We start from the raw sequence: 21603 nt of genomic DNA, 5'->3' as shown, positions 1-21603 counted from the left end.
CTGAGTTTATGTGAAATTACTACAGTATATTAAGTATTTACAATTGAATATATATTACTGTTATTCCCAACAAATAAAATTGATTGGTTGCAGTTTCTGGAATGTTCATAGCGACAGCCAGGTATTACCTACCTATTATTGACAACCTAATCTAATTTTACCCTTCCCGCCAAAATCTGGAGAGTCCTATTGGTTCTTATATACACTGGCGGACAAAATATCCAAACACCATGAAGTAAGGTCTGTACAATACGGAAATTTTGGCAATATATATGTCGAGGTAACATTTCTAATTGATTATAGGTACAAGACTGCAGGTTAAAAATACGCTCGAGAAAAGTCGTCTCAAATGTGCCATGCCGGTCCATTAATAACCAGTGTAATCGTCTGAGTGTTGAATGCAGACATGCAAACGTGCATCAGGTGTGTCGTACAGCTTGTGGAATGGAGTTGCATGTCTGTTGCACTTGGTCGGTCAATAGAGGGACGGTTAATACCGGCTGTGGATGACGCTGGAGTTGTCGTCCAATGATGTCCCAAACGTGCTCGATTAGGGACAGATCGGGGGATCGAGCAGGCCAAGACAACATGTCGACACTCTGTAGAGCACGTTGGGTTAAAACAGAGACATGGGGACCTGCATTATCCTGTTGGAGACCTCCCGGGAATACTGTTCATGAATGGCAGCACAACAGGTAAAAAACCCAGACGGACGTACACATCTGCAGTCAGGGTGCGTGGGATAACAACGAGAGTGCTCCTGCTATCATAGGACATTGCTCCCGAGACCAGAACTCCCGCTGTAGGCCCAGTGTGTCGACGCCGCTGACAGGTGGAATATTTGCGCTCACCTGGCCTCCTTATAACCAACACACGGCCATCACTGGCACCAAGGCAGAACGGCTATCATTGGAAAACACAACGGACATCCACTCCATCCTCCAATGAGCTCTCGCTTGACACCACTGAAGTGGCAGACGGCGGTGGTTTGGAGTGAGTGGATTGCAGGCCGTAGGGTGTCTGGCTCAGGGCTGTACTTCAAGTAACCGATTTCGAACAGTTCGTTGCGTCACTGTGGTGCCAACTGCTGCTCCAATCGCTGCTGCAGACGTAGTCCGCTATGCCACATCCATACGCCGAACACGGCAGTCTTCCCTCTGGGTGGTGCTAAGGGGACGTCCGGATCCTGGCTCTCTTGCGAGCGTACCTTCTCGTGAACACTGCTGCCAGAACGCATGCACAGTGGGGACTTTCCTGCCTAGTCGTTCTGCGATAGCGCGAAAGAAAAATCCACCTTCATGTAGACCTATTATAGGGCCTCCTTCAACCACAGTGAGTAGTTGATAATGGCCTTTACTTCGTCGTGAAGGCTACTCACATCCACTCCGTCAAATCTCACAGGTAACCAACGCTCTCGCACAGTACAACCCATATTTAAAGCGAGCCTGATGTGCAGCATCACGAGGGCACTACTAGCGCCACAATGATCCGTTTTGCGGAAACTTTGAATCAACATCTTTCGGATGCATAAATATCCCTACCAGCCTTCGTTAATCTAGCACAACCCCTTCTTAGTTTTCGGATATTTTTTCCGCCAGTGTATTTATCAAATATATTTTCACACAGATAAACACATTCATTTTTTGCTCCTTTGATTTAAAATAGATGATTATTTATAATTCGATACCGCTGAATCCAAGTCTGAAAGTAGAAGTGCAGTATCAACCATCGTTTTCAGTGGATTTTCATTTTTAATAAGATGTAACTCCCTTTGCATAATACATTGAAATTTGAAAGTTTGTGTTTGTTTGCTCATGAAATAAATTTAAATATTGAAGAGGATAACCACGAAATATATATAGGACCGATTTTGATTCAGGAAGAAAACTTTTTTATTCACAATTTCAAAATTTCTTTCTTGAACTCCTCCGTTTGTAAATGCCACCAGAAAAATCTTCGTTGAGGTTTCAATTGTAGTCTGCTAACATGTTTTGCCCCCATTTTCCTGCATATCGTTTCTCCAAGACATAAATATCCTGGTGAAATCTCTCGCCGCATTCGTCACTAGCCACGGCCAAGTTAGGGGGAACACGTCCAAATGCTAATGTAAAAAGTTAATTTTCAAGAACATTTTACATCCAAAGCACTGATAACACTTCAGCAAGTTCCTAATAAGTTCCTAGTAGTTGTCTGCTTTCACATTTTCACTTGCCTGAAAGCTAACCATGTGCATTTCTCTTTTTCTGTTAGCAATTCCACAAAGCGGTCATCACGAAGCATCACACGGATTTACGGCCCAATAAATATGCCTTCCTTTAACTTACTGTCACTGAGATTAGGAAAACATTTCTCAAGTACCCGAAACCCTCACCGTGTTTATGCAAAGCCTTAAATTTTTTCATCACCCCTAACATTATATGCAACGGTAGTAAAAAAATCTCTTTGTCAATTAAACTAGTAACGGTTTTTTAAAAATGAGATGAAAATTTCTTCTGACCCTCTATATATAAATTTATTTTTGTAGATAATCTATTTTTTATAATTTTTTACCTTTGTGAATGTATTTATAAACCTGTTTATGCGTGACTTGATAAATATACCTAAACAGGTATATTTATTTATTTAAATATTTATATAATTTCACAACTGTCATTTAGATCGATGTTCTCACTGCTCGCATTAATAGACATTATATTTTTGAGTTTTTGCTGTACGGAGCAGAGCGGTTGTTGTAATTCCCAATTATTTGTGAAAATATGCAAAGGAGGTAAACTACGACTACAGTGGAAACAGTTTCTTACGACATCGCTTTTAACGATGTATATTGAATATGGCGGTGAAATCTAACGGTCCCGTATAAATCCTATATATACACTGTATTTTTTAAAAACTCGCTTAGAACGACATCGGTAATACGACATATCGTGTAAAACGAAGCAGGCTCGATTTAGTTGAACGACCCGTATTTTGTGTCTAATGGAACAACGGGACACGTGCCAATAAAAGCACTGTCGTTTCCTGCAGTCCCCGCTAACAAGGCTGGGCTTTACATTTTTCAAAGTCTAACACGCTTTTTTTTTTTGCGGCGATGGGACAGGAAAGGCCTAGGAATGGGAAGGAAGCGGCCGTGGTCTTAATTAACGTACAGCCCCAGGATTTGGCTGGTGTGAAAATGAGAAGCCACGGAAAACCATCTTCAGGGCTGCCGACAATGGGATTCGAACCCACTATCTCCAGGATGCGAGCTCCCAGCTGCGCGCCCCTAACTTGCAAGGCCATCTCGCCCGGTAACACGTTAGTTTGTGCTTTCTCAATTTTTAAAACTCAATCCTACCCGGTGCCTAGGTATGTCGGATACCGTGAAACTATCGCGAAGTAATGAAAGACGACTAAATAAAACACGTAAAAGGCTTATCAATCCTTCACAATTAGCTTGTAATAAAAAGAAATGATTTGCGGGATCCTGAGAAATCATACGTTTCGATGGGAGGCGTTGACGTTCCTGCTGAAATTGCGCTGACTATGGTAATTTGTTCTACTTCTGGTTATTAATAATTTTCGTGGCTGCTATCGTACTTATCTAATATAATAAATAACCCATAAACTAAATGGTTACTTACGTAGTTAACTAAAAACGTTCGTACGTAACAATATCGTTTCTTGGATTATACCTAACACAGATCAAGCTACATCCGTCCCATTAGCAGAGGTGAACACGTACAAAGAAATCATGAGTTATATTTGTCTTAGCATGCGAGGCACAAATCTTTCATTAAAATAAATGAAACATTTTACAATCTAGCAAGTTAAAAGGTGCTTCTCGTGTAAGAACGTACTTCTCAAACCTTGTTTTACCTCGTGAAGTAGAAAGGAACAACGGGACACGTGCGCAGTAAGTCCCACGTGGAAGCAGCATGAGCTGAAGTTTTTCAGCTATCTGCTTTTGCCTCTCCTGCAGGAAGTGCTCAGTGGCGCTTGTCCCGCCGTTCGGCCGCACACTTCAAAAGGGGAAGCTAACGTCAGCAACGCGAAGGAATTGGAAGTAACACACTCAACGACTTTCACGATTTGGAAGGACGTCGCATTTATTATTGAAGACCTCGTGCGAAGGATCAATTTTGCATCATTGCTGTTATATTTTGCTGTACGTACTCTGTAAACATTCCTCTCAGACCTACTCCACGAATACTGTATTGCAAGTACAGTAATTATTTCACTTATATTTTTTGAAGTTTCAATTTTATCCTGTTAATTAACCATGTAAGTGTGCAGACGAAAACTTGCAGTTAAGACACTTTTAGCAATAAAGAAAGACCGCTTTGTGCGACTATCGCCTATAACGACTATTAATTTGCGGTCCCTTCTGAGTCGTTATAAATGGTTTCGAGTGTATTCTGACAATGATGGTTTGACCACTGCACTATTGATAGAATAATACGAGGTTACTAACCATGTGCCGTTGTATTCCGAGTAGGAAATGATTTCGCAATCTTTGCTTCAAGTCAGATGTTTCCTGTTTACACGTCCGTGAGTTACAGAAATAAGCAACAAGACTATTAACAAAGAAGAGGGAATGTGTCCGTATCTCACAAGGAAAAGCACAAGAGATTATCACGTCTAATTTACTACTGTCCGTGAACGCCTCTAAACATCGTTGAGGGGAGAAATACTGGCCCGCAGCACATGTGTCACAGAACGGAAATTCCTTGATAGAGTTCATGCAATACTGAACCTTAGATGCTAGAACCTTTCTGACCAGATTTCTAAGCGGAAATATTATCACATAACTCGCCGTAGAACTCTGCGCACATAACTGTACGCCTCCGTAGCGTAACGGTTGGCACCATTACCTGCCGTCCTCGGGGGCCCGGGTTCGATTCCCGGTACTGCGAGAAATTTTAGAATATCAGTAGAACTGGTATCTGGTTAAAACAGTACATGCAGCTCATCTCCATTGGGGGTGCACCTGAAAATAGCTGCACCACCTCAGGATGAGTTTACTTATCACATAGCTGTTTTCCTAGGTGCAACGATATAAGAATAATTCCTATATTTAAAATTTTATTTTACAACTTACTGCAACTTAAGATAATCATATGGCTTGCTCAAACAGTCTAGAAATAGTAATTGCTTTTTATATCCTTTTCCTACTTAACCAAACATTTGAACATCGATGGAAAATCTGTGAAGGAATGTACTTTATTAAAGACTTAAAGATTTATTAAATAAATAAATCATCCGTCCTCCAATGAGGGTGACCATTTGGATCAAGAATACAGTTTTAATTTCAATTTCAATGTAGTTCAAAAATGTCAGTTTTATCGTTGAAGCTGTTATCTTCTTTTTCCCAGGGTTAGTGGGGGAGGAATGTCAATCACGTTCTCAGGTACAGATGAAAGTGAAAGATTTGCAGAGAGTCCCTCAGTATCTGTATTACAATATTTTCTAACTCGCAGAATGGAACTTTCAAGTTTTGTAGGAAGTTCGATGTCTGACTAGGGAGGGTGCCTCTTGCTCCGAATAGCAGGCCTCTGACAATCCACCGATCGATAGGTATTTTAGATGAAAGGTAAAGCAAGCATGGGACATAAGTAGCTTGCTTTTCTAGGTCCACATCCCGAGCCTGATCCAGGCCCCTTTCAAAGCGAATGGTGGGATCTAAGACCATCGCTTTAATGTCCTCTCTGTTGATGGCTACGATGTCCGCCCTCCGATTCGAGTCATCGGTAGAGACGCAGTGAACCGCCTCGTGTACCTCCCATCCACGCTGTCTCAAGCCTTGAGCAATCGACGATCTTCCACAGTGGTGGCGGTGGTTGCGCAAGAGTTCGTGCTCCGGCAGAATCTTAGCACATGTCCAAGTGTTTCTGTCTCCTTGCAGCCATTTTGGCGGCAATGGGTTGTGTTGAATGACCTACCGGGAACCGACGTGACTGCGGTGAGGTTGCATGTCATCTTCACTGCATGTATGTATTCAGATGAGGACAGAGGTGATTTATGAGTCATCCAGGAGTTTGCTTTCAGGCAGTCTGAATATAACACTACTCGTTTTCCTTTATGTGATATTTTGTAACTAACGTGAAATGTTCTTTCGTCTCTTGCAGATCGTTCATGAGTAGCTAGAAGTACTGCGGTCTTCAAGATGCCCGTGGGAGGTCGAGTGGCGGGCAAAATCGGTATCATCTCCTCACTCCAGAATGGTAAGTTTGTAATTATGTACCTACATGGTATTTTTACAAAATATTTCGTAATATGTGAAGTACCCTAGTTTCGTTTGAGGGGAATATTTAAGAAAATTATCATTCAGGATAAAATATATAAAAAGTAGCTCTTGAACTCGTTATCGAGGGGTTAGTATCCGAACAATTCTAGAAAACGTGCCTTTGTAACCACTTACCGATGTTATTGTGGTGCATTTAGTGGCTTCTGTATTGTAAGCGTAGCTATGTAAACGTGGGGTTGAAATATGTACATAAGTCTCAAAATATAACATTTCACTGGCGAGCTTAAAACATTCAAATAAATCAATACATTAGGCATCTGCAATGCAAATATAATGTACGCAAACATGATAATAAGAATGGATCTGTAACATAAATCTGTTAGGTACAACACTTACGAATTTTTTATCGAAAAGGTTAGAAAAGTGTTAGTGTTCGTTACCAGTGAGATAATTACGTCAGAAACGAACAGCGTGAATTTATCACTTTAGTGGCCATTGCATACAATATTTTATGTCATGCTATGGTGAATTTACTTACTTGGAAATAAATTTTATTCGTTGTGACGAAGTAGTGCAGGTTTGATCCTTGCAATGGCATTTTCTCTTTTTGTTGTTCCTGCCTTGTTATGAAAGATATAAGATTTGTGTACATGGGGTTATGTTGAAATAAAACATAAAAGTTGATGTTATTTGAAGCAGCTTAGAGTCCACTAAGCTACCAGAGTAGTAACATGGTCCTCTGGTCCTGGATTAATGAAGGTAATACGAACTTCATGATATACCGTGATTTATGCGAGATTTATCTGTTGGAAATGTATTAACCTAAACATTAGTTAGTATTGTGATGGCAGTAGATTGCTTGAGCTGGGGATGTAGAAACGCCCTTTTTCTCGATGAGTATCGAACCACAGTGCTGCCATCAGGCGGAGTAACAAATCAACAAGATTAAATTCGGCACGGCCGACTTGATGCGTCGCTCTAGATAGCTCCTTACAAGGAGCGCAGCGAGGGATCCAGTCGGCCGTGAAATTTGGTGTTCCCTGATTCATTCTCTCTGACTATGCATATTTGCATTATTGCGAAGCGGAGTTCAAACAATCAGAGACGATTTCTAAAACAACACTGTGCAAGGTAATTACAGTGACATCTTTCGCACACTTCCGAGTACTGGAAGAAGGCAATTACGTTATAGTGTAAAATAAAACTTATTAAATGCACATAAATAGCTTTACGTAACTTATGAATGGTTTTATTCGAGCTGGAAAAATAAGCAATAGTTAACTTATGTAGTTTCAAGATCTTAAAATCACGGGAATAGAACGAGCTTTTTGTCTTGGAGGGGCGTGAAGGAGTGGAACAGTTTACCAGGAGTAGTGTTTGATGCTTTTACAAAATCTGTACAGGTATTCAAGAAGAGAATAAACAGCAACAGGGAAAATAAATGTTAGAAGGCATTCGACCAGTGCAGGTTATTGTAAATAAAAATGTGTGTTAAAAAAATATTAATTCCATCCCCTGGTCCATGGAGTTTGGACAGCCAAAGTAGGGGACTGCCTGTAGGGGTGAAGTACAGTGGGGACTTCGAGGGCCCTGGGACCGCTACGGTAGCTGTGAAGGCCCTTCAGGAACTCTGAAAAGTGGTGGCAAAAGGGGGCTCTGGTTAAGACGCAGCAGGTCGTTATGCTACTTAGGTTCCAAAATGGGTAAAAAAAAGTAAATAAATGTAATGTAAATTTTAATCTTATACCAGTTGCATAGTAGAGCCTCCGTGGCTCAGACGGCAGCGCGTCGGCCTCTCACCGCTGAATACCGTGGTTCAAATCCCGATCACTCAAAGTGAGATTTGTGTTGGACAAAGCGGAGGCGGGACAGGTTTACCTCCGGGTACTCCGGTTTTCCCTGTCATCTTTCATTCCAGCAACACTCTCCATTATCATTTAATAGCATTTATCAGTCATTAATAAATCACCTTGGGAGTGGCGACCCCATTGTAATAACAGCCTATATATGGTTCATTCATTACATCCCTGACCCGGTCAATGACTGGAAAACAGGTTGTAGGTTTTCATTTTCATTTTCACCAGTTGCATAGTATTATTCGAAGTAATTCCACATACTGTATATGAGTTGACTATGTTTGTAAGTACAGGAGATATTATAAGTAGAAGTTTGTAAATAATATAAATTTATTCAGGATGATCTATTAGTTTAATAGAAATTTTTTTTAGCATAAATAGTAGGCTATATTATTGTATTCTAGAAATTTTTTCTTCTCTTGTTAATTTAAAATTTAGTGCTTGACAATAATGTATTTTAGTGTACCATTTGCCACCGAGGTGGACACCTCATTTGCAAATAAAGAGATTTTGATTTGATTTGATTTGATTTGAAATAGCACGTCTGGGCGAAACTCTGCAAATGTACACAGTCATAGCACCCAAAAGCTGGTTCTATTCCCGTGATTTTAACTTACGTAGGTTTCCCCAATGCAAATTTAAAACGATTTATACTATACAGTTTTGTTTGTGAATTGAAAAAAGCAAAGAATTGTCAAATGAGGTTATGTGGATAGTGACAGAACCACATAATAGGATAAACAAAATGACAAGAAGAGGGAGCTCTTGAAAGGAAGACGAAGACAGACATAAAAACACTCAAGGCCAGGGACTTCATGCAATGCTTTCTTCAAATAGATAGGCACTCTCTCCTTTTCAATCCCAGTTCCACTATGACCATTTCTTCACAGCCCCCGATGAGGTCGTTCCTGCTTCCCATCTTTATCAGAAGGGAAACTTTCAACAGTATTAGGCGGGCCATTTTGACGGATTGTATATTTAGGAGTGATAAGTATGTGATCAGAAGACAGCCAAGTAAAGGTAGGAAAAGGGAAGAGAAAAAAAAAGGATACCGATTTTCTAACTTTAAGGTTTTTCAGTCTGTCTAAAACACTAAATATAACACATATGGTGAATTTGTCTCGTCGGTTGGCCGGCAAGTATCTCCCTCCATTTGTCTCATCACCTCCCGTTACACAGCGCAGCGACAACATAGGAATGCCCGCACTTCGCAGTTCAGGTCCGTGCTTAGAACGTGTCTTATGTGTTGATCTGTCGTTCCAACTGTTCTTGAGTTGTGAAATGTTACTTCGGGTTATAATTCTCATAATGTGTCCACATGTCTACACGGTAGAGGAAAGTGTTTTTATGTGCGATAATTATGTGAATACAAAGTCCTGCAGGGAAGTCGTTCGGTGATTTGTAACACAATTTCCAGGTGTTCGCGCTCCACCTTGCGGAAACTCGTTAACAAATTAAGAGGAACTGGTTATTTACTCGATAAGAAGCGAAGTGTTAAAAAACGTTCACTTAACGAGGAAAACGTAATTGAAATCGCAGAAATATTACAACATAAGGCTTACAAAATCCCTAAGACGACTTAGTCAAGAAGCCGGGGTTTCGAAGATCCCAGTATGTCGGGCAACGAAAATGTTAAAATTTGAACCATATAAGGTAATTCCTATTTTCTTAATTTTAATTGTTATCTAATGTCATGCACGGATAAAGTGAGCAAAGTGTTGTCCTTGTTGCTATGTCACGGAGCGGGCAGTGATGAGTCAACGGGATGCTGGGAGCACCTGGCGGCCAACGGATGAGAGAAACTCACAGTATAACACTACAATATACCTATAAAATATAAACACTATTAAACATATAACGTCATGTTTCGTTCTACAAGAACATCCTCAGATTCTATCAAATCACTTTAAATCATGGGTATATCCGTATATGTACAATATTGTTTACGTTGCGTGATATTGTCAATGATATAGTATTGATGATATTATGAACAATAAATAACAAATAACCATCACTCTATTAACTTATAGGATTAATGTTGTACTTATCCTAGCTGCTACAGAGTAGTCCGTTGCTTTCAAGGCCCACAAAAAGTTCCTCTTTTTCTAGTGTATTTTCGTGTATTAATGAGTAATCCAAACTAACGATGTGATTATATAAAAGTTTAGAAATGTATTGATAATGTCATTTGCTTTACGTCCCACTAACTACTCTTTTACGGTTTTCGGAGACACCGAGGTGGCGAAATTTTGTCCCGCAGGAGTTCTTTTACGTGCCAGTAAATTTACTGACACGAGGCTGACGTATTTGAGCACCTTCAAATACCACCGGACTGAGTCAGGATCGAACCTGCCAAGTTGGGATCAGAAGAGCAGCGCCTCAACCGTCTGAGCCACTCAGCCCGGCTAGAAATGTATTAAGACAGTATCTTGTAAGATGTTAAAAAAATTCCACAGTTCTAACCCTTCAGGCAAAAAACTCAATACTGAAAACATGATAGCGATATGAGTTACGACGTTTAGGTAAAAAAAAATATAATAAAATATGTCAATGTATTCTTTATTTATTCCTAAAAATTACAACACCTTTCTTAATCATCGTTATCCGTTCGATAAGATTAGCAGTTTGCCTTTTTCTACCACTATGAGCGCTAATGTGAGTCAATACAGAGTTTCAGAGTGTCGGCCTCCTGATCTCAAGATAGCGGCTTCAAACCCGACAGAGGTAGTCGGATTTTTGAAGGGCGGATAAAAAGTCCATTCGACACTCCATATCGTACGATGTAGGCATGTAAATGGTCTCTGATGACATATTTGGTGTTTGCCCGACAAAATTCATTAAATCTCGGCCATAGACGCACAGGAAGGTTTCGGTTTACTCGAACTGCCATCTAATGGACCTAAAGTGAAACAGAACGTCTAAATTGATGAGCAGACAGCCAGATGGTGTCAAATCGAAATGTCTGCACAGGGTAGCTGAGGCCATAGGATTATTATTATTATTATTATTATTATTATTATTATTATTATTATTATTATTATTATTATTATTATTATTATTATTATTATTATTGCATTCGGTGTGGACATTTATCAAAAAACAAAAACGCCTGAGGGTTTTGATCCAGGGAATACATTACAGAAAGAATTATATAAATAACTTAATTTGGTTAGGATTTGAATAAAATGAAAGCAATTAAAGAAAGAAGCAATTTTAGGTTGTTTTCCGGAACTGCATTTAGGCAGGAAGTGATTTTCGAAATTTGTTCTTTTAGTTTGATAGAGCTAACCAAGAATCACCATTTTAACCTTTTCTGTGCCTTTTAGTTCCTCAAATTTTGGCCAAATTGAGGAAATTGCTTAATTTTACATTTCACGTAGTATGGGACCCGTACTTTGTCTGATGAGAAATGTTTTCAACATTAAGGAAGGATAACGATGAATATAGGTGGGAAATGATCAGTGACAGTAACAGTAAGTAATTGAAAGCAACAAACAAGTTATAAATCCGGATGTATCGGTTTTCACACTGTTTTCGACTATTTTTCTGTTGCACCCTTTTCCAATGCTGACCCATTCTTGTGTTGATCATACGACGCGTTTCTGTTAATGTTCCTATCATTCTGCATATAGCAAAAGAAATTTTGAGTATAAGTACACTAATCAACATGATAGTGTACTATTTCCTTGTGACGAAATATCCTAATTATTATTCACTTAAACGCACATAAATTAATGTGAATATTTGCCGTGACAAGTAACTTGAAAGGAAATGGATCTTTTTACTCAATCAAAATGATCCGTACCCACTAGAAGGAGGTGGTCTCTCTGCTCGGATTAAGCGGAGGCAGACATTTACAGACTCGTATGTATTTCACGGCGTTTCTTCTGTTCTCCTAGTCACTCCATCGAATGATCGATGGAGTACGAAGGAAAATAGAACTATCTTGGAATAAAAGATGAAAATTGTACCGACTCCTATTTATTAAGACTAAAGACATATGCGGATTTTTTTTTTTTTTTTGGCTATTTGCTTTACGTCGCACCGACACAGATATGTCTTATGGCGACGATGGGATGGGAAAGGCCTAGGAATGGGAAAGAAGCGGCCATAGCCTTAATTAAGCGCTGCCGACAGTGGGGTTCGAACCCACTATCTCCAGATTAGCGGATACTGGCCGCACTTAAGCGACTGCAGCTATAGAGTTCGGTAAAGACATATGGAAAGAAATTCTATTATAAAGTGAAATTTAAATTATTTGAAATTAAGAACGAAACAGAAGGCGATGAATACCTGAAATGATTAAGTAAATACACTGATTCTTTATGATTTATTCTCATTGCACATATATCTGCATATTAAAAGAATTGTGTATGTCAACCTCTTATTTCCGGGGTCGTAGATGAGGAGAAATGAATGGTCGAGATCCATCGCACAAAATCTGAGCCTGGGAAGTTTCAATGGTAACAACTATATAGCTAACACCGTATGAAGTTTCACCCCGGTACATTTTCAGAGCTGTCGATTTCGAGGCACACAATTCATCACTCAATGGGCAGGTCCAATGGAGCAAACATGGTACGGCGGCTAAGCGTACCGTACCATTTAACAGCAGAGAGAACGTGGACGAATTCATTCACGAGAATCATATTAAAGAAGAATTCCTAACAGGGTTTAACTTTAAAACATTCGTATGTATATATAAACTTTATGTTTTTCGTTAATGGAAATTCTGAAGAAAAAGGACGAACAGATTTCAATGAGCAAATCTTCATTTAAAACCACGCAGACCCTCGAAAATGCTGTGGTTTTGATGGGATTACCATCTTTTTACTGAGTTCTCTGATTTTCTTAATATAACTCCAAGGTGAGACTGGCAGCTGTTATCATTGCTACCAATTTAAAGGTAGAATAACAATTTCAAATATTAGTTTGTTGGTTTACACTTAAGTCAGTTCCATTACTATGATCTGTAGCTTGAAGCTTCGTTGCTGTCATCTTACGAGTTTAATTCGTTGTATCAGACTTAATATACGAATCAATATCTCCGATGTCTGCTAGGGATTCCACTCCCCCGCTACCGCAACCCGTCTAGATTGGTCGACTTCGCATAGATCAATCGCACAAAACTTGAGCACGGAGAGGTTCAATACTGATATCCACAGTATATAGCTAACACCGAACGAAGTTTCAACCCGGTATATTTTCAGAGCTATCGATTTCGAGGCACGCAAATCATCACTCAATGAGCAGATCCAATGGAGCAAATACGATACCGCGGCTAAGCGTACCGTACCATTTAGCAGCAGAGAGAACGTCGGGCCATTACATTCGCGGTAAGCATACAAAGAAGAATTCCTAACAGGGTTTTACTTTGTTAGTGTTTCACCGAGACATTTCATGCTTTATAAGGTTTCATTATGTTGCATCCTTGAACATTTTGACATAAATTTATCATATGGCCGCGGATCATCCGAAAATTTGTGTAGCGTAACGCGACAGAATGTATGACGGAAGTGACGTAATATTAGTCGTTATCGTAGGCCTTGGTCGCCAAAAAGACTGCGCTGCGGATTTCTATAGAGTGTGTTGCAACAGAAAATGTACCGTCAGTGACATTAAGGCCTTGGTCGCAAAATAGGCTGCAATGTGGATTTCTATAGAGTGTGTTGCAACAGAAAATGTACCTTCAGTGACATTAGTTGTTAACGTAGGCCTTGGTCGTCAAAGAGGCTGCAGTTTGGATTTCTATAGAGTGTGTTGCAACAGAAAATGTACCGTCAGTGACATTAAGGCCTTGGTCGCAAAATAGGCTGCAATGTGGATTTCTATAGAGTGTGTTGCAACAGAAAATGTACCTTCAGTGACATTAGTTGTTAACGTAGGCCTTGGTCGTCAAAGAGGCTGCAGTTTGGATTTCTATAGAGTGTGTTGCAACAGAAAATGTACCGTCAGTGACATTAAGGCCTTGGTCGCAAAATAGGCTGTAATGTGGATTTCTATAGAGTGTGTTGCAACAGAAAATGTACCGTCAGTGACATTAAGGCCTTGGTCGCAAAATAGGCTGCAATGTGGATTTCTATAGAGTGTGTTGCAACAGAAAATGTACCGTCAGTGACATTAAGGCCTTGTTCGCAAAATAGGCTGCAATGTGGATTTCTATACAGTGTGTTGCAACAGAAAATGTACCTTCAGTGACATTAGTTGTTAACGTAGGCCTTGGTCGTCAAAGAGGCTGCAGTTTGGATTTCTGCAGAGTGTGTTGAAATAGAAAATGAATCGTCAGTGACACTAGTCTTTAACGTAGGTATTGGTCGCCAAAAAGGCTGCAGTGTGGATTTACGTAGAGTGTTTTGAAATAGAAAGGGTATCGTCACTGACATTAGTCGTTAACATAGGCCTTGGTCGCCAAAGAGGATGCGATGTGGAGTTCTATAGAGTGGGTTGAAATATTAAATGCACCGTCAATGACGTGACATCAGTCGTTAGCATAGGACTTCGTTGCTAAAGGGGCTGTGGTGTGGAGTTCTATAGAGTGTGTTGAAATAGAACATATACCGTCAGTGACGTGACATTAGTCGTTAACATAGGAACTGGTCGCCAAAGAGGATGCGGTGTGCAGTTCTATACAGTGTGCTGAAATAGACAATGTATCTTCAGTGACGTGACATTTGTCGTTAACATAGCCCTTGGTCGTCAAATAGTCTGGAGTGTGAATTTCTGTAGTGTGTGTTGAAATAGAAAATCTACCGTCAGTGACGTAACATTAGTCATTATCGTAGACCTTCGTCGCCAAAAAGGCTGTGGTGTTGAGTTCCATAGAGTGTGCTGAAATAGAAAATGTACCGTCAGTGACACTAGTCCTTAGCGTAGGCCTTGGTCACCGAAAAGGCTGCTGTGTGTAGTTCTATAGAATGTGTTGAAATACAAAATGTACCGTCAGTGATGCTACATTAGTCGTTAATGTAGGCCTTGGTCACCAAAAAGGCTGCGGCGTGGATTTAGATAGTGTGTTGAAATAGAAAATGCACCGTCAGTGACGACACATTAGTCTTTATCGTAGGCCTTGGTCGCCAAGGGTGCTGCGGCTACAAGTTAAATTCTATGACGTAGAGTTGCAGTTCTCCTTCTTATAACATTGAGTTAAGGTAAACTTTTCTCTTTTCAGTTTTCTTACAGCAATTGCTGCACAAGGTACGTTTTTTCTGCTTCGTGTGCCATGTCCTCTAAGAAAATTTGCAATCATCATAGCAATCCGAACCTTAGATCGATCAGCTCTGAATAGTTGACTGCAACTAAGATTTGAGGTTGTCCAACCAAGAAGTTTCGTGACTCTGCCCACCCTACTTAATCACACAAGCTATTACTACTTCCCAAAATGTCTTTATGATCCGGACGTGAGAGCGTTCCAAAATAAGTACAAATTTGTGAGCCCTCTTCTTGAAAAGTATTCGTTTGATTTTCATTGTGGCTCACTTATTACATAAAGGATCCATAATTTCTCTTTTAAATTTTAATGGCCTACAGTCATTTTTATTCATTAAATGAAGCTTTTCATTTAACGCATACTTTGCTCTTAAATAATTGCATGAAACGATCCCAAATGTCATAGTTTACACTAATACCCCTTGAAGGTAGTAGTGACTGTTTGGGATAGTATCTCTTAAAATACCATATTTATTCGAATAATAACCGCACATTTTAAAAATAAATTGAGGCACGAAATTTGGCCTGGTTCTGCTCGCCTACGTTCATAAATAATGGAAAATATATTTTACGTACAAAGATTTGAAGTTTAATAGTGGTAACTATTTAATTATAACTGATGCAAAAGCGGTACATGTTACCAAGTTCTACTGCACTTTAAAGTAGTCACCAGCATTGTGTACCGGTTTTCAGCGATGAGAAAGTCATAGGCTACCTTTAGCAGTGTCTCTTGGTTTGATACTACGAATGGAGCGGTCCACTGGCTGACGAATCTCTGGAACCGTTCTTAAGTGAATGGCACGAAGTGGTTCATTCATCTGAGGAACCAAGCCTGAGTCACAAGTGCTTAAATCGGGGCATTATGGTGAATGGTACGGAAATTTCAGGCCCCATCGACCGAACAAATGCACCACAGCTTGAGCTGTATGCGGCCGGGCGTTGTCATGGAGATTAATCGGTGGGTTCTGCAGAAAGCGTCGCCACTTCTTTCTCAAAGTTGGTCGCAGATTGTGTTCCAAAAATGAACAGTAATACTGCAACTTGACTACCAACTGTGGAGGAACGTAATGCGTTAGGAAAACACCTTCACAAACGTACACGAGAATTAACCATAACTTTCACATTGCTGGGTTCTTATGAACTTCGATCTTCGTTGTGACACGTGATGACGCCATTCGTTCGACTGGCGTTTCAGTTGTGGTTCGTAATATTTGGCCCATGTCTCATTCAGCATAATGATACGTCGCAAGAAAGCCTCACCTTCCGAGATTTTACGAGCAGCGTGGTATCGTAACAATTTATACATTTCCGTCAAATCACGCGGAACCCATCGTGATGCAATTTTACACATGCCTAGGCGATCCTTCAGAATGTCGAGCACAGTTGTATGCGCTAATCTGGTGCCTCGGGCTCACAAAACGTATGGAGTTGATCAGGGTCCAGTAACGCCGCAAGACCATGCACTTCTTTTTCACTGATACTAGGAAGGCCTGGCCGAAGTATGTCTGCGACCATTCACCGCCCCTCGTTGAATGCTTTTACCCATCGTGGCACTGTTTTGTAAGGCAATGTAGATTCCCTGCAAGCCTCTTTTAAAGACCTTGATGACATTGTCATGCTGTACGACCTCTGGCACTTTCAAACTTTACCTAACTCTGCTGTTCCTGTTTCGAAAACTCCGTGACAACACTACCTTAAACCACCAACTAACACGAGGCTCTGTTCCTCCAGCCAGTTCGCATGCGCATGATATAGGAAGGGAGAGTCCATGTGCTCTGAGGTAACGTAGGTATGTATGCTATCAGCAACATTATTAGGTTACATTGCACGTCGACTCTACAGCAGTATTGCCACTATAAAAGTTCTACCTTCGTATTTAAATATTCATACTAAATATTGATAATTTTTGGTAGAAAAAGATAATTATATTGACATATATACTGATAAATAGATTAGATTGATATCTACGTTTTCTGGAAAATTACATGACTCTATCACAAACACTTTGGGAGATACATATACCTCAGTTGACAAACTATCAATTTTGCAAGAAACCATATTAATAATCTATGACAGAATTTATTCACCATTATCTGGCATAACATAAACCAGGGTTGAGTTCGTCCTGCGCCTGACCCTGATAATAATATACTTACTATTCAAACTGGGTACAAATGTTCTCGCTATTTATACTACTACGCTTTACTAACATATAAACTCCCTCATTTCAAAGAGCTTAGGATTTGAAGGAGTTGAGGATGACCTAACCTCGCGTGCAGCACGCACTTCATCACTGTTATTTTCAATCACAGCAGTGGTCATACAGAAACTTTCACTTTGAATTGAATTTGTTTACAGTCGACATTTTAAACAAACACTAGAAGGCACTATAGGGATCAGTATTATAACTCAGCAACAGGAAACAATATGCACACGAACTGTAAATAAACATCATACAACGCGGGAAACAAATGAAAATCAACATCCGCGCTTGTGTAAACGTCAAAGAATAAATATAAACTACAAATTCAGCACTTACAAAGGAGAAATATACAGTCCAGATGTCGGCATACTGGAAGTGACGCGTGTCAAGATGGAGCGCCATTTAAAAATTGAATGGATTTCAGAGCAACCTACAGCAATATATACCTTATACTCGTACATACCATATATAAATTGTATATAACCTGAATCATCGAAGTTTCCTCTACTCATCAATTGCGAATTGATATTTTTGACAATTTTTGGGTGGACAGGTCCCCTTATAACTATTCTAAACTGCTATTTCATGGTTTTTCCATAATTAAAATGATCTTCCTCTCTATCTCCGGCCGCGATTTTATTACCCGTTCTTTTGAAATTCCTCTATCTCTTGAATTTGTACAGGAGAGAAGAATTAAACTCTACCAAATATGAAGAAGAAATTATTAGAATTACCGTCCGATTAAGATTGATAGATACACAGACATACCTCTTGAAGTGTTTGCAGTAAAGAATGGTTTATGTTACACAGAGTATAATAAAGGTAATGTTACAATTATGTATCCCCTTACCAAAAATATAAGACTAGTTGTACTTTTAATGAGTATTTTACATTATTAACCCTAAAACTCCTAACGGTAGTCTCTCAGACTCACCTCGTCATATTTTGTGCTGTTTACTACTTTGATTCCTTTGCAGGAACATCTCCTTCTATTTATGATCATGAATACTGTGTTTTTTTAATTTAATGGCTTCGTTCATTATTTTATTGTTCATTCTGCGTTATTATACCTTTAATTTTTCTCATTGTTACGCTGACACCCAGGCTGAGTTTAATGGGCTCGCAAGTATTTTCTGGCCCATCTAGAATATATCGGGAGTATTCTGTTGGCTGTTCTGTTGCGGCAATGTGCTAGTTTCTATTGTAACAGTATCCAAGTAATAACTGGCTCTTACAAGTAACCGTTCATTCTTAATGAGTAAGAGGAAGCTGACAGAATCTGAAATTGGTGTGATTTTAGATAGTGAGGATGATTCGAGTGAAGATGTTTTCATAAAATAAAGTGATGAAAATGAAAGTGAGGAGGAGAATCATGTCAGTGTAGTGTGTAAAAATTAACGATATGAGTAAAGTTGTTGAAACTGATGTTATTGATACTGATAGTACATTTCAACCAACAGGCAGTGTGTATGTGGGGAACATGGCTTTGTTTGGAATGTGTACCCTCCAGAACAAAGCAAGGTAAGGAAGCATAACATCCCCAAATCTCCGACTAGAGTTGTCAAGCTGCCACCTTTGAAAACAATTGAATCTCCTATGGACACTTTTGACTTATACTTCACATCAGACAAATATTTTCCTTCACACCAACTAAATATGTTGAATTTGAAGATATTCTGTATTTTTTAGAAGTAACTGTTAGTCATGCTAGTGCATGGGCAGTAAAACTGAATTCTACCAATCTTGAATTAAAACGAGTCCGAGAGACTCCTCTTGGGAATTATAAAATAGCTTAGGAGTTCTATGATTAATGGTAAAATAATTATATGGCCGCTGGTCGAGCAATACCACGAATCTGACAATGCTCTCCATATCCATTATTTTCTTAAAAACAGGTCACGCCTCCCTGCCACATATAGATATGCAGTCCATCAGAACCATTTTCGTTGTGTTCATGTTACTAATGTTATTTTCTTTACGTCCCACTAACTACTTTTGTGGTATTTGGAGACGCCGAGGTGCCGAAATTTATTCCCGCTGGAGTTCATTCACGTGCCAGTAAATTTACCGACATGAGGCACCTTCCAATACCATCGGACTGAGCCAGGATCGAACTTGCCAAGTTGTGTTCAGAAGGCCAGCGTCTCAATCGTCTGAGCCACAGAGCCCTGCGTTGTGTCATTTTGCTATGCAGACGTGATAGGAAGAGGAATTAGAAATTGGAATAAATTTGTTGCTATTGATGCTTTCACGGCCCGTACTTATAGGCATGATATAGATAACTTATCTAAAACCTTTATCATGTCTCGAATATATTGTTCTTTGTTTCATTCTTAATCCCTTTACCCCCTCGGACTCAGAGAGGGATCCCACCTCTACTGCCTCAAGGGTAGGGTCCTGGAGTATGAGACTTTGGGTTGAGAATACAACTGGGGATGAAGACAAGTACCCCTCCCAGATGTTCTCATCTGCTATGCTGGACAGGAATTTGTGGAGGAGGGTGAGAAGATTGGAAGAGATGGGACTACTACTCAGTTGAGCTCCCGAGGCTCTGTGGACCCCAGTCCAGTCCTCGTGCCACTTTTTAAATTTCGTGGCAAAGCCGGAAATCGGGGGTAGCAGCTAATCCACGCTAACCACTACACCACAGAGGCCGACTTTGGAATAAAATTTGTAACTTTATCATCATTTAAAAAACGACTAGGTTAAAAAAGGAAAGGGAACGTTCTCCGTGGACGACAGCCCTAAATGCAGATCTATGATGACTGATTGACAGGAATTTGGGGAACTTAGGAATCTGTTGTTTGTAGAATGTAGCGTCCATACAATGGTTTAGCATAACAGCAGGCTTCATAGCCTGAGTCACATCATATAAAATGCTGCTTCATTAGTCATTAGAAGCCGACCCCTTGGTATAGGGGTAGCATGCCTGCCTCTTACCCGCAGGCCCGGGGTTCTATTCTCGGCCAGGTCAGGGCTTTTTATCTGGACCTTAGGGCTGGTTCCAAGTCACTCAGCCTACGTGAGTACAATTGAGGAGCTATGTGACCGTGAGATGCCGGCCCTGGTCTTGAAAATGAAGAATATCGGCCGAGAGATTCTTGTTTCTGACCACACGACACGTCGTAATCTGCAGGCCTTCGGGCTGAACAGCGGTCGCTTGGTAGGCCAAGGCCCTTCAGGGCTGTAGTACCATGGGCTTAGGTAATAGTCATCAGATCAGTCAATATACTGGTTTGAAGTAGCTGTCCATGCCACCCTATGCTGTGCTAACCTATTCGTTTCTACGTACCTACTCACATCCTACATCTGTTCTAAACCACTTGCCATATCCCTACCTTCTTTACGTCTTACACTCACTCAAAAACCAACTTAACAAGTCCTGGATGTCTTAACATGTTGTGTCCTATCATGCTCCCTTCTTCCTTTCAAATTTAACCAAATCGACCTCCTCTCACCTATTCCTTTCAGTAAGACTTCATTCGTGTTTCGATCTACCCACATCATTTTTATTTATTTATTTATTTATTTATTTATTTATTTATTTATTTATTTTATTTATTTATTTATTGTCTTGTTTTATATGGCGGGACTCAGGCTATGAAGCCTGCTATTCTGTCCGACCATACATACACCTACATGAAGAGTTAAATATACACTAAATTGTCTACAGTTTAATATCTTAAGGTAGCAATTAAATGTTTTAATTAATCTAATACTTAGCTATGATCTAATCCTACTATGTTATAAGAAATTATTATTATTTATTAACCAGGTTTGACAGAGTTTCTTAAAGCGGAGGTGGTTTGACACGCTCCTAATTTCAGCAGGTAGGGAATTCCAAATTCGGCTGGCGGCGACTCTAAATGATCTGCTGTAGCCAGTTGAGCGGTGAATGGGAATGCTTAGTACTGAGGTGGATGATGATCTGGTAGGAATACTAGAAGGAGATGCTGGGTAATGGAATTGTGTGGCAAGGTATTCAGGTGTGTTAAGGTTCAGTATACGATGTAACAGGGAAAGAGTGTGTAAATTTCGTCGCTCTCTTAAGCGTAGCCATGAAAGCCTAGCAAATGTGGGAGAAATATGGCTAAATATTGGTAAATCTGAAATAA

The 21603-nt window shown here is 39.9% G+C and overlaps 1 protein-coding gene across 1 annotated transcript in view; it reads left to right on the top strand.

Annotated features, from left to right (window-relative positions):
* The first annotated feature begins 6142 nt into the window (after positions 1-6142).
* Positions 6143-21603, top strand: part of LOC136875852 (uncharacterized) — a 192457-nt gene continuing 176996 nt past the window's right edge. Inside the window, exon 1 of the mRNA XM_068228036.1 lies at positions 6143-6200. Coding sequence (XP_068084137.1) covers positions 6143-6200 — 58 coding nt within the window. The remainder of the gene's footprint in view (positions 6201-21603) is intronic.

This window comes from Anabrus simplex, chromosome 6 (genome assembly GCF_040414725.1).
Source record: "Anabrus simplex isolate iqAnaSimp1 chromosome 6, ASM4041472v1, whole genome shotgun sequence".
NCBI lineage: Eukaryota > Metazoa > Arthropoda > Insecta > Orthoptera > Tettigoniidae > Anabrus > Anabrus simplex.
The sequence above is the reverse complement of the archived record's forward strand: the minus strand, read 5'-3'. Positions and strand labels throughout refer to the sequence as shown.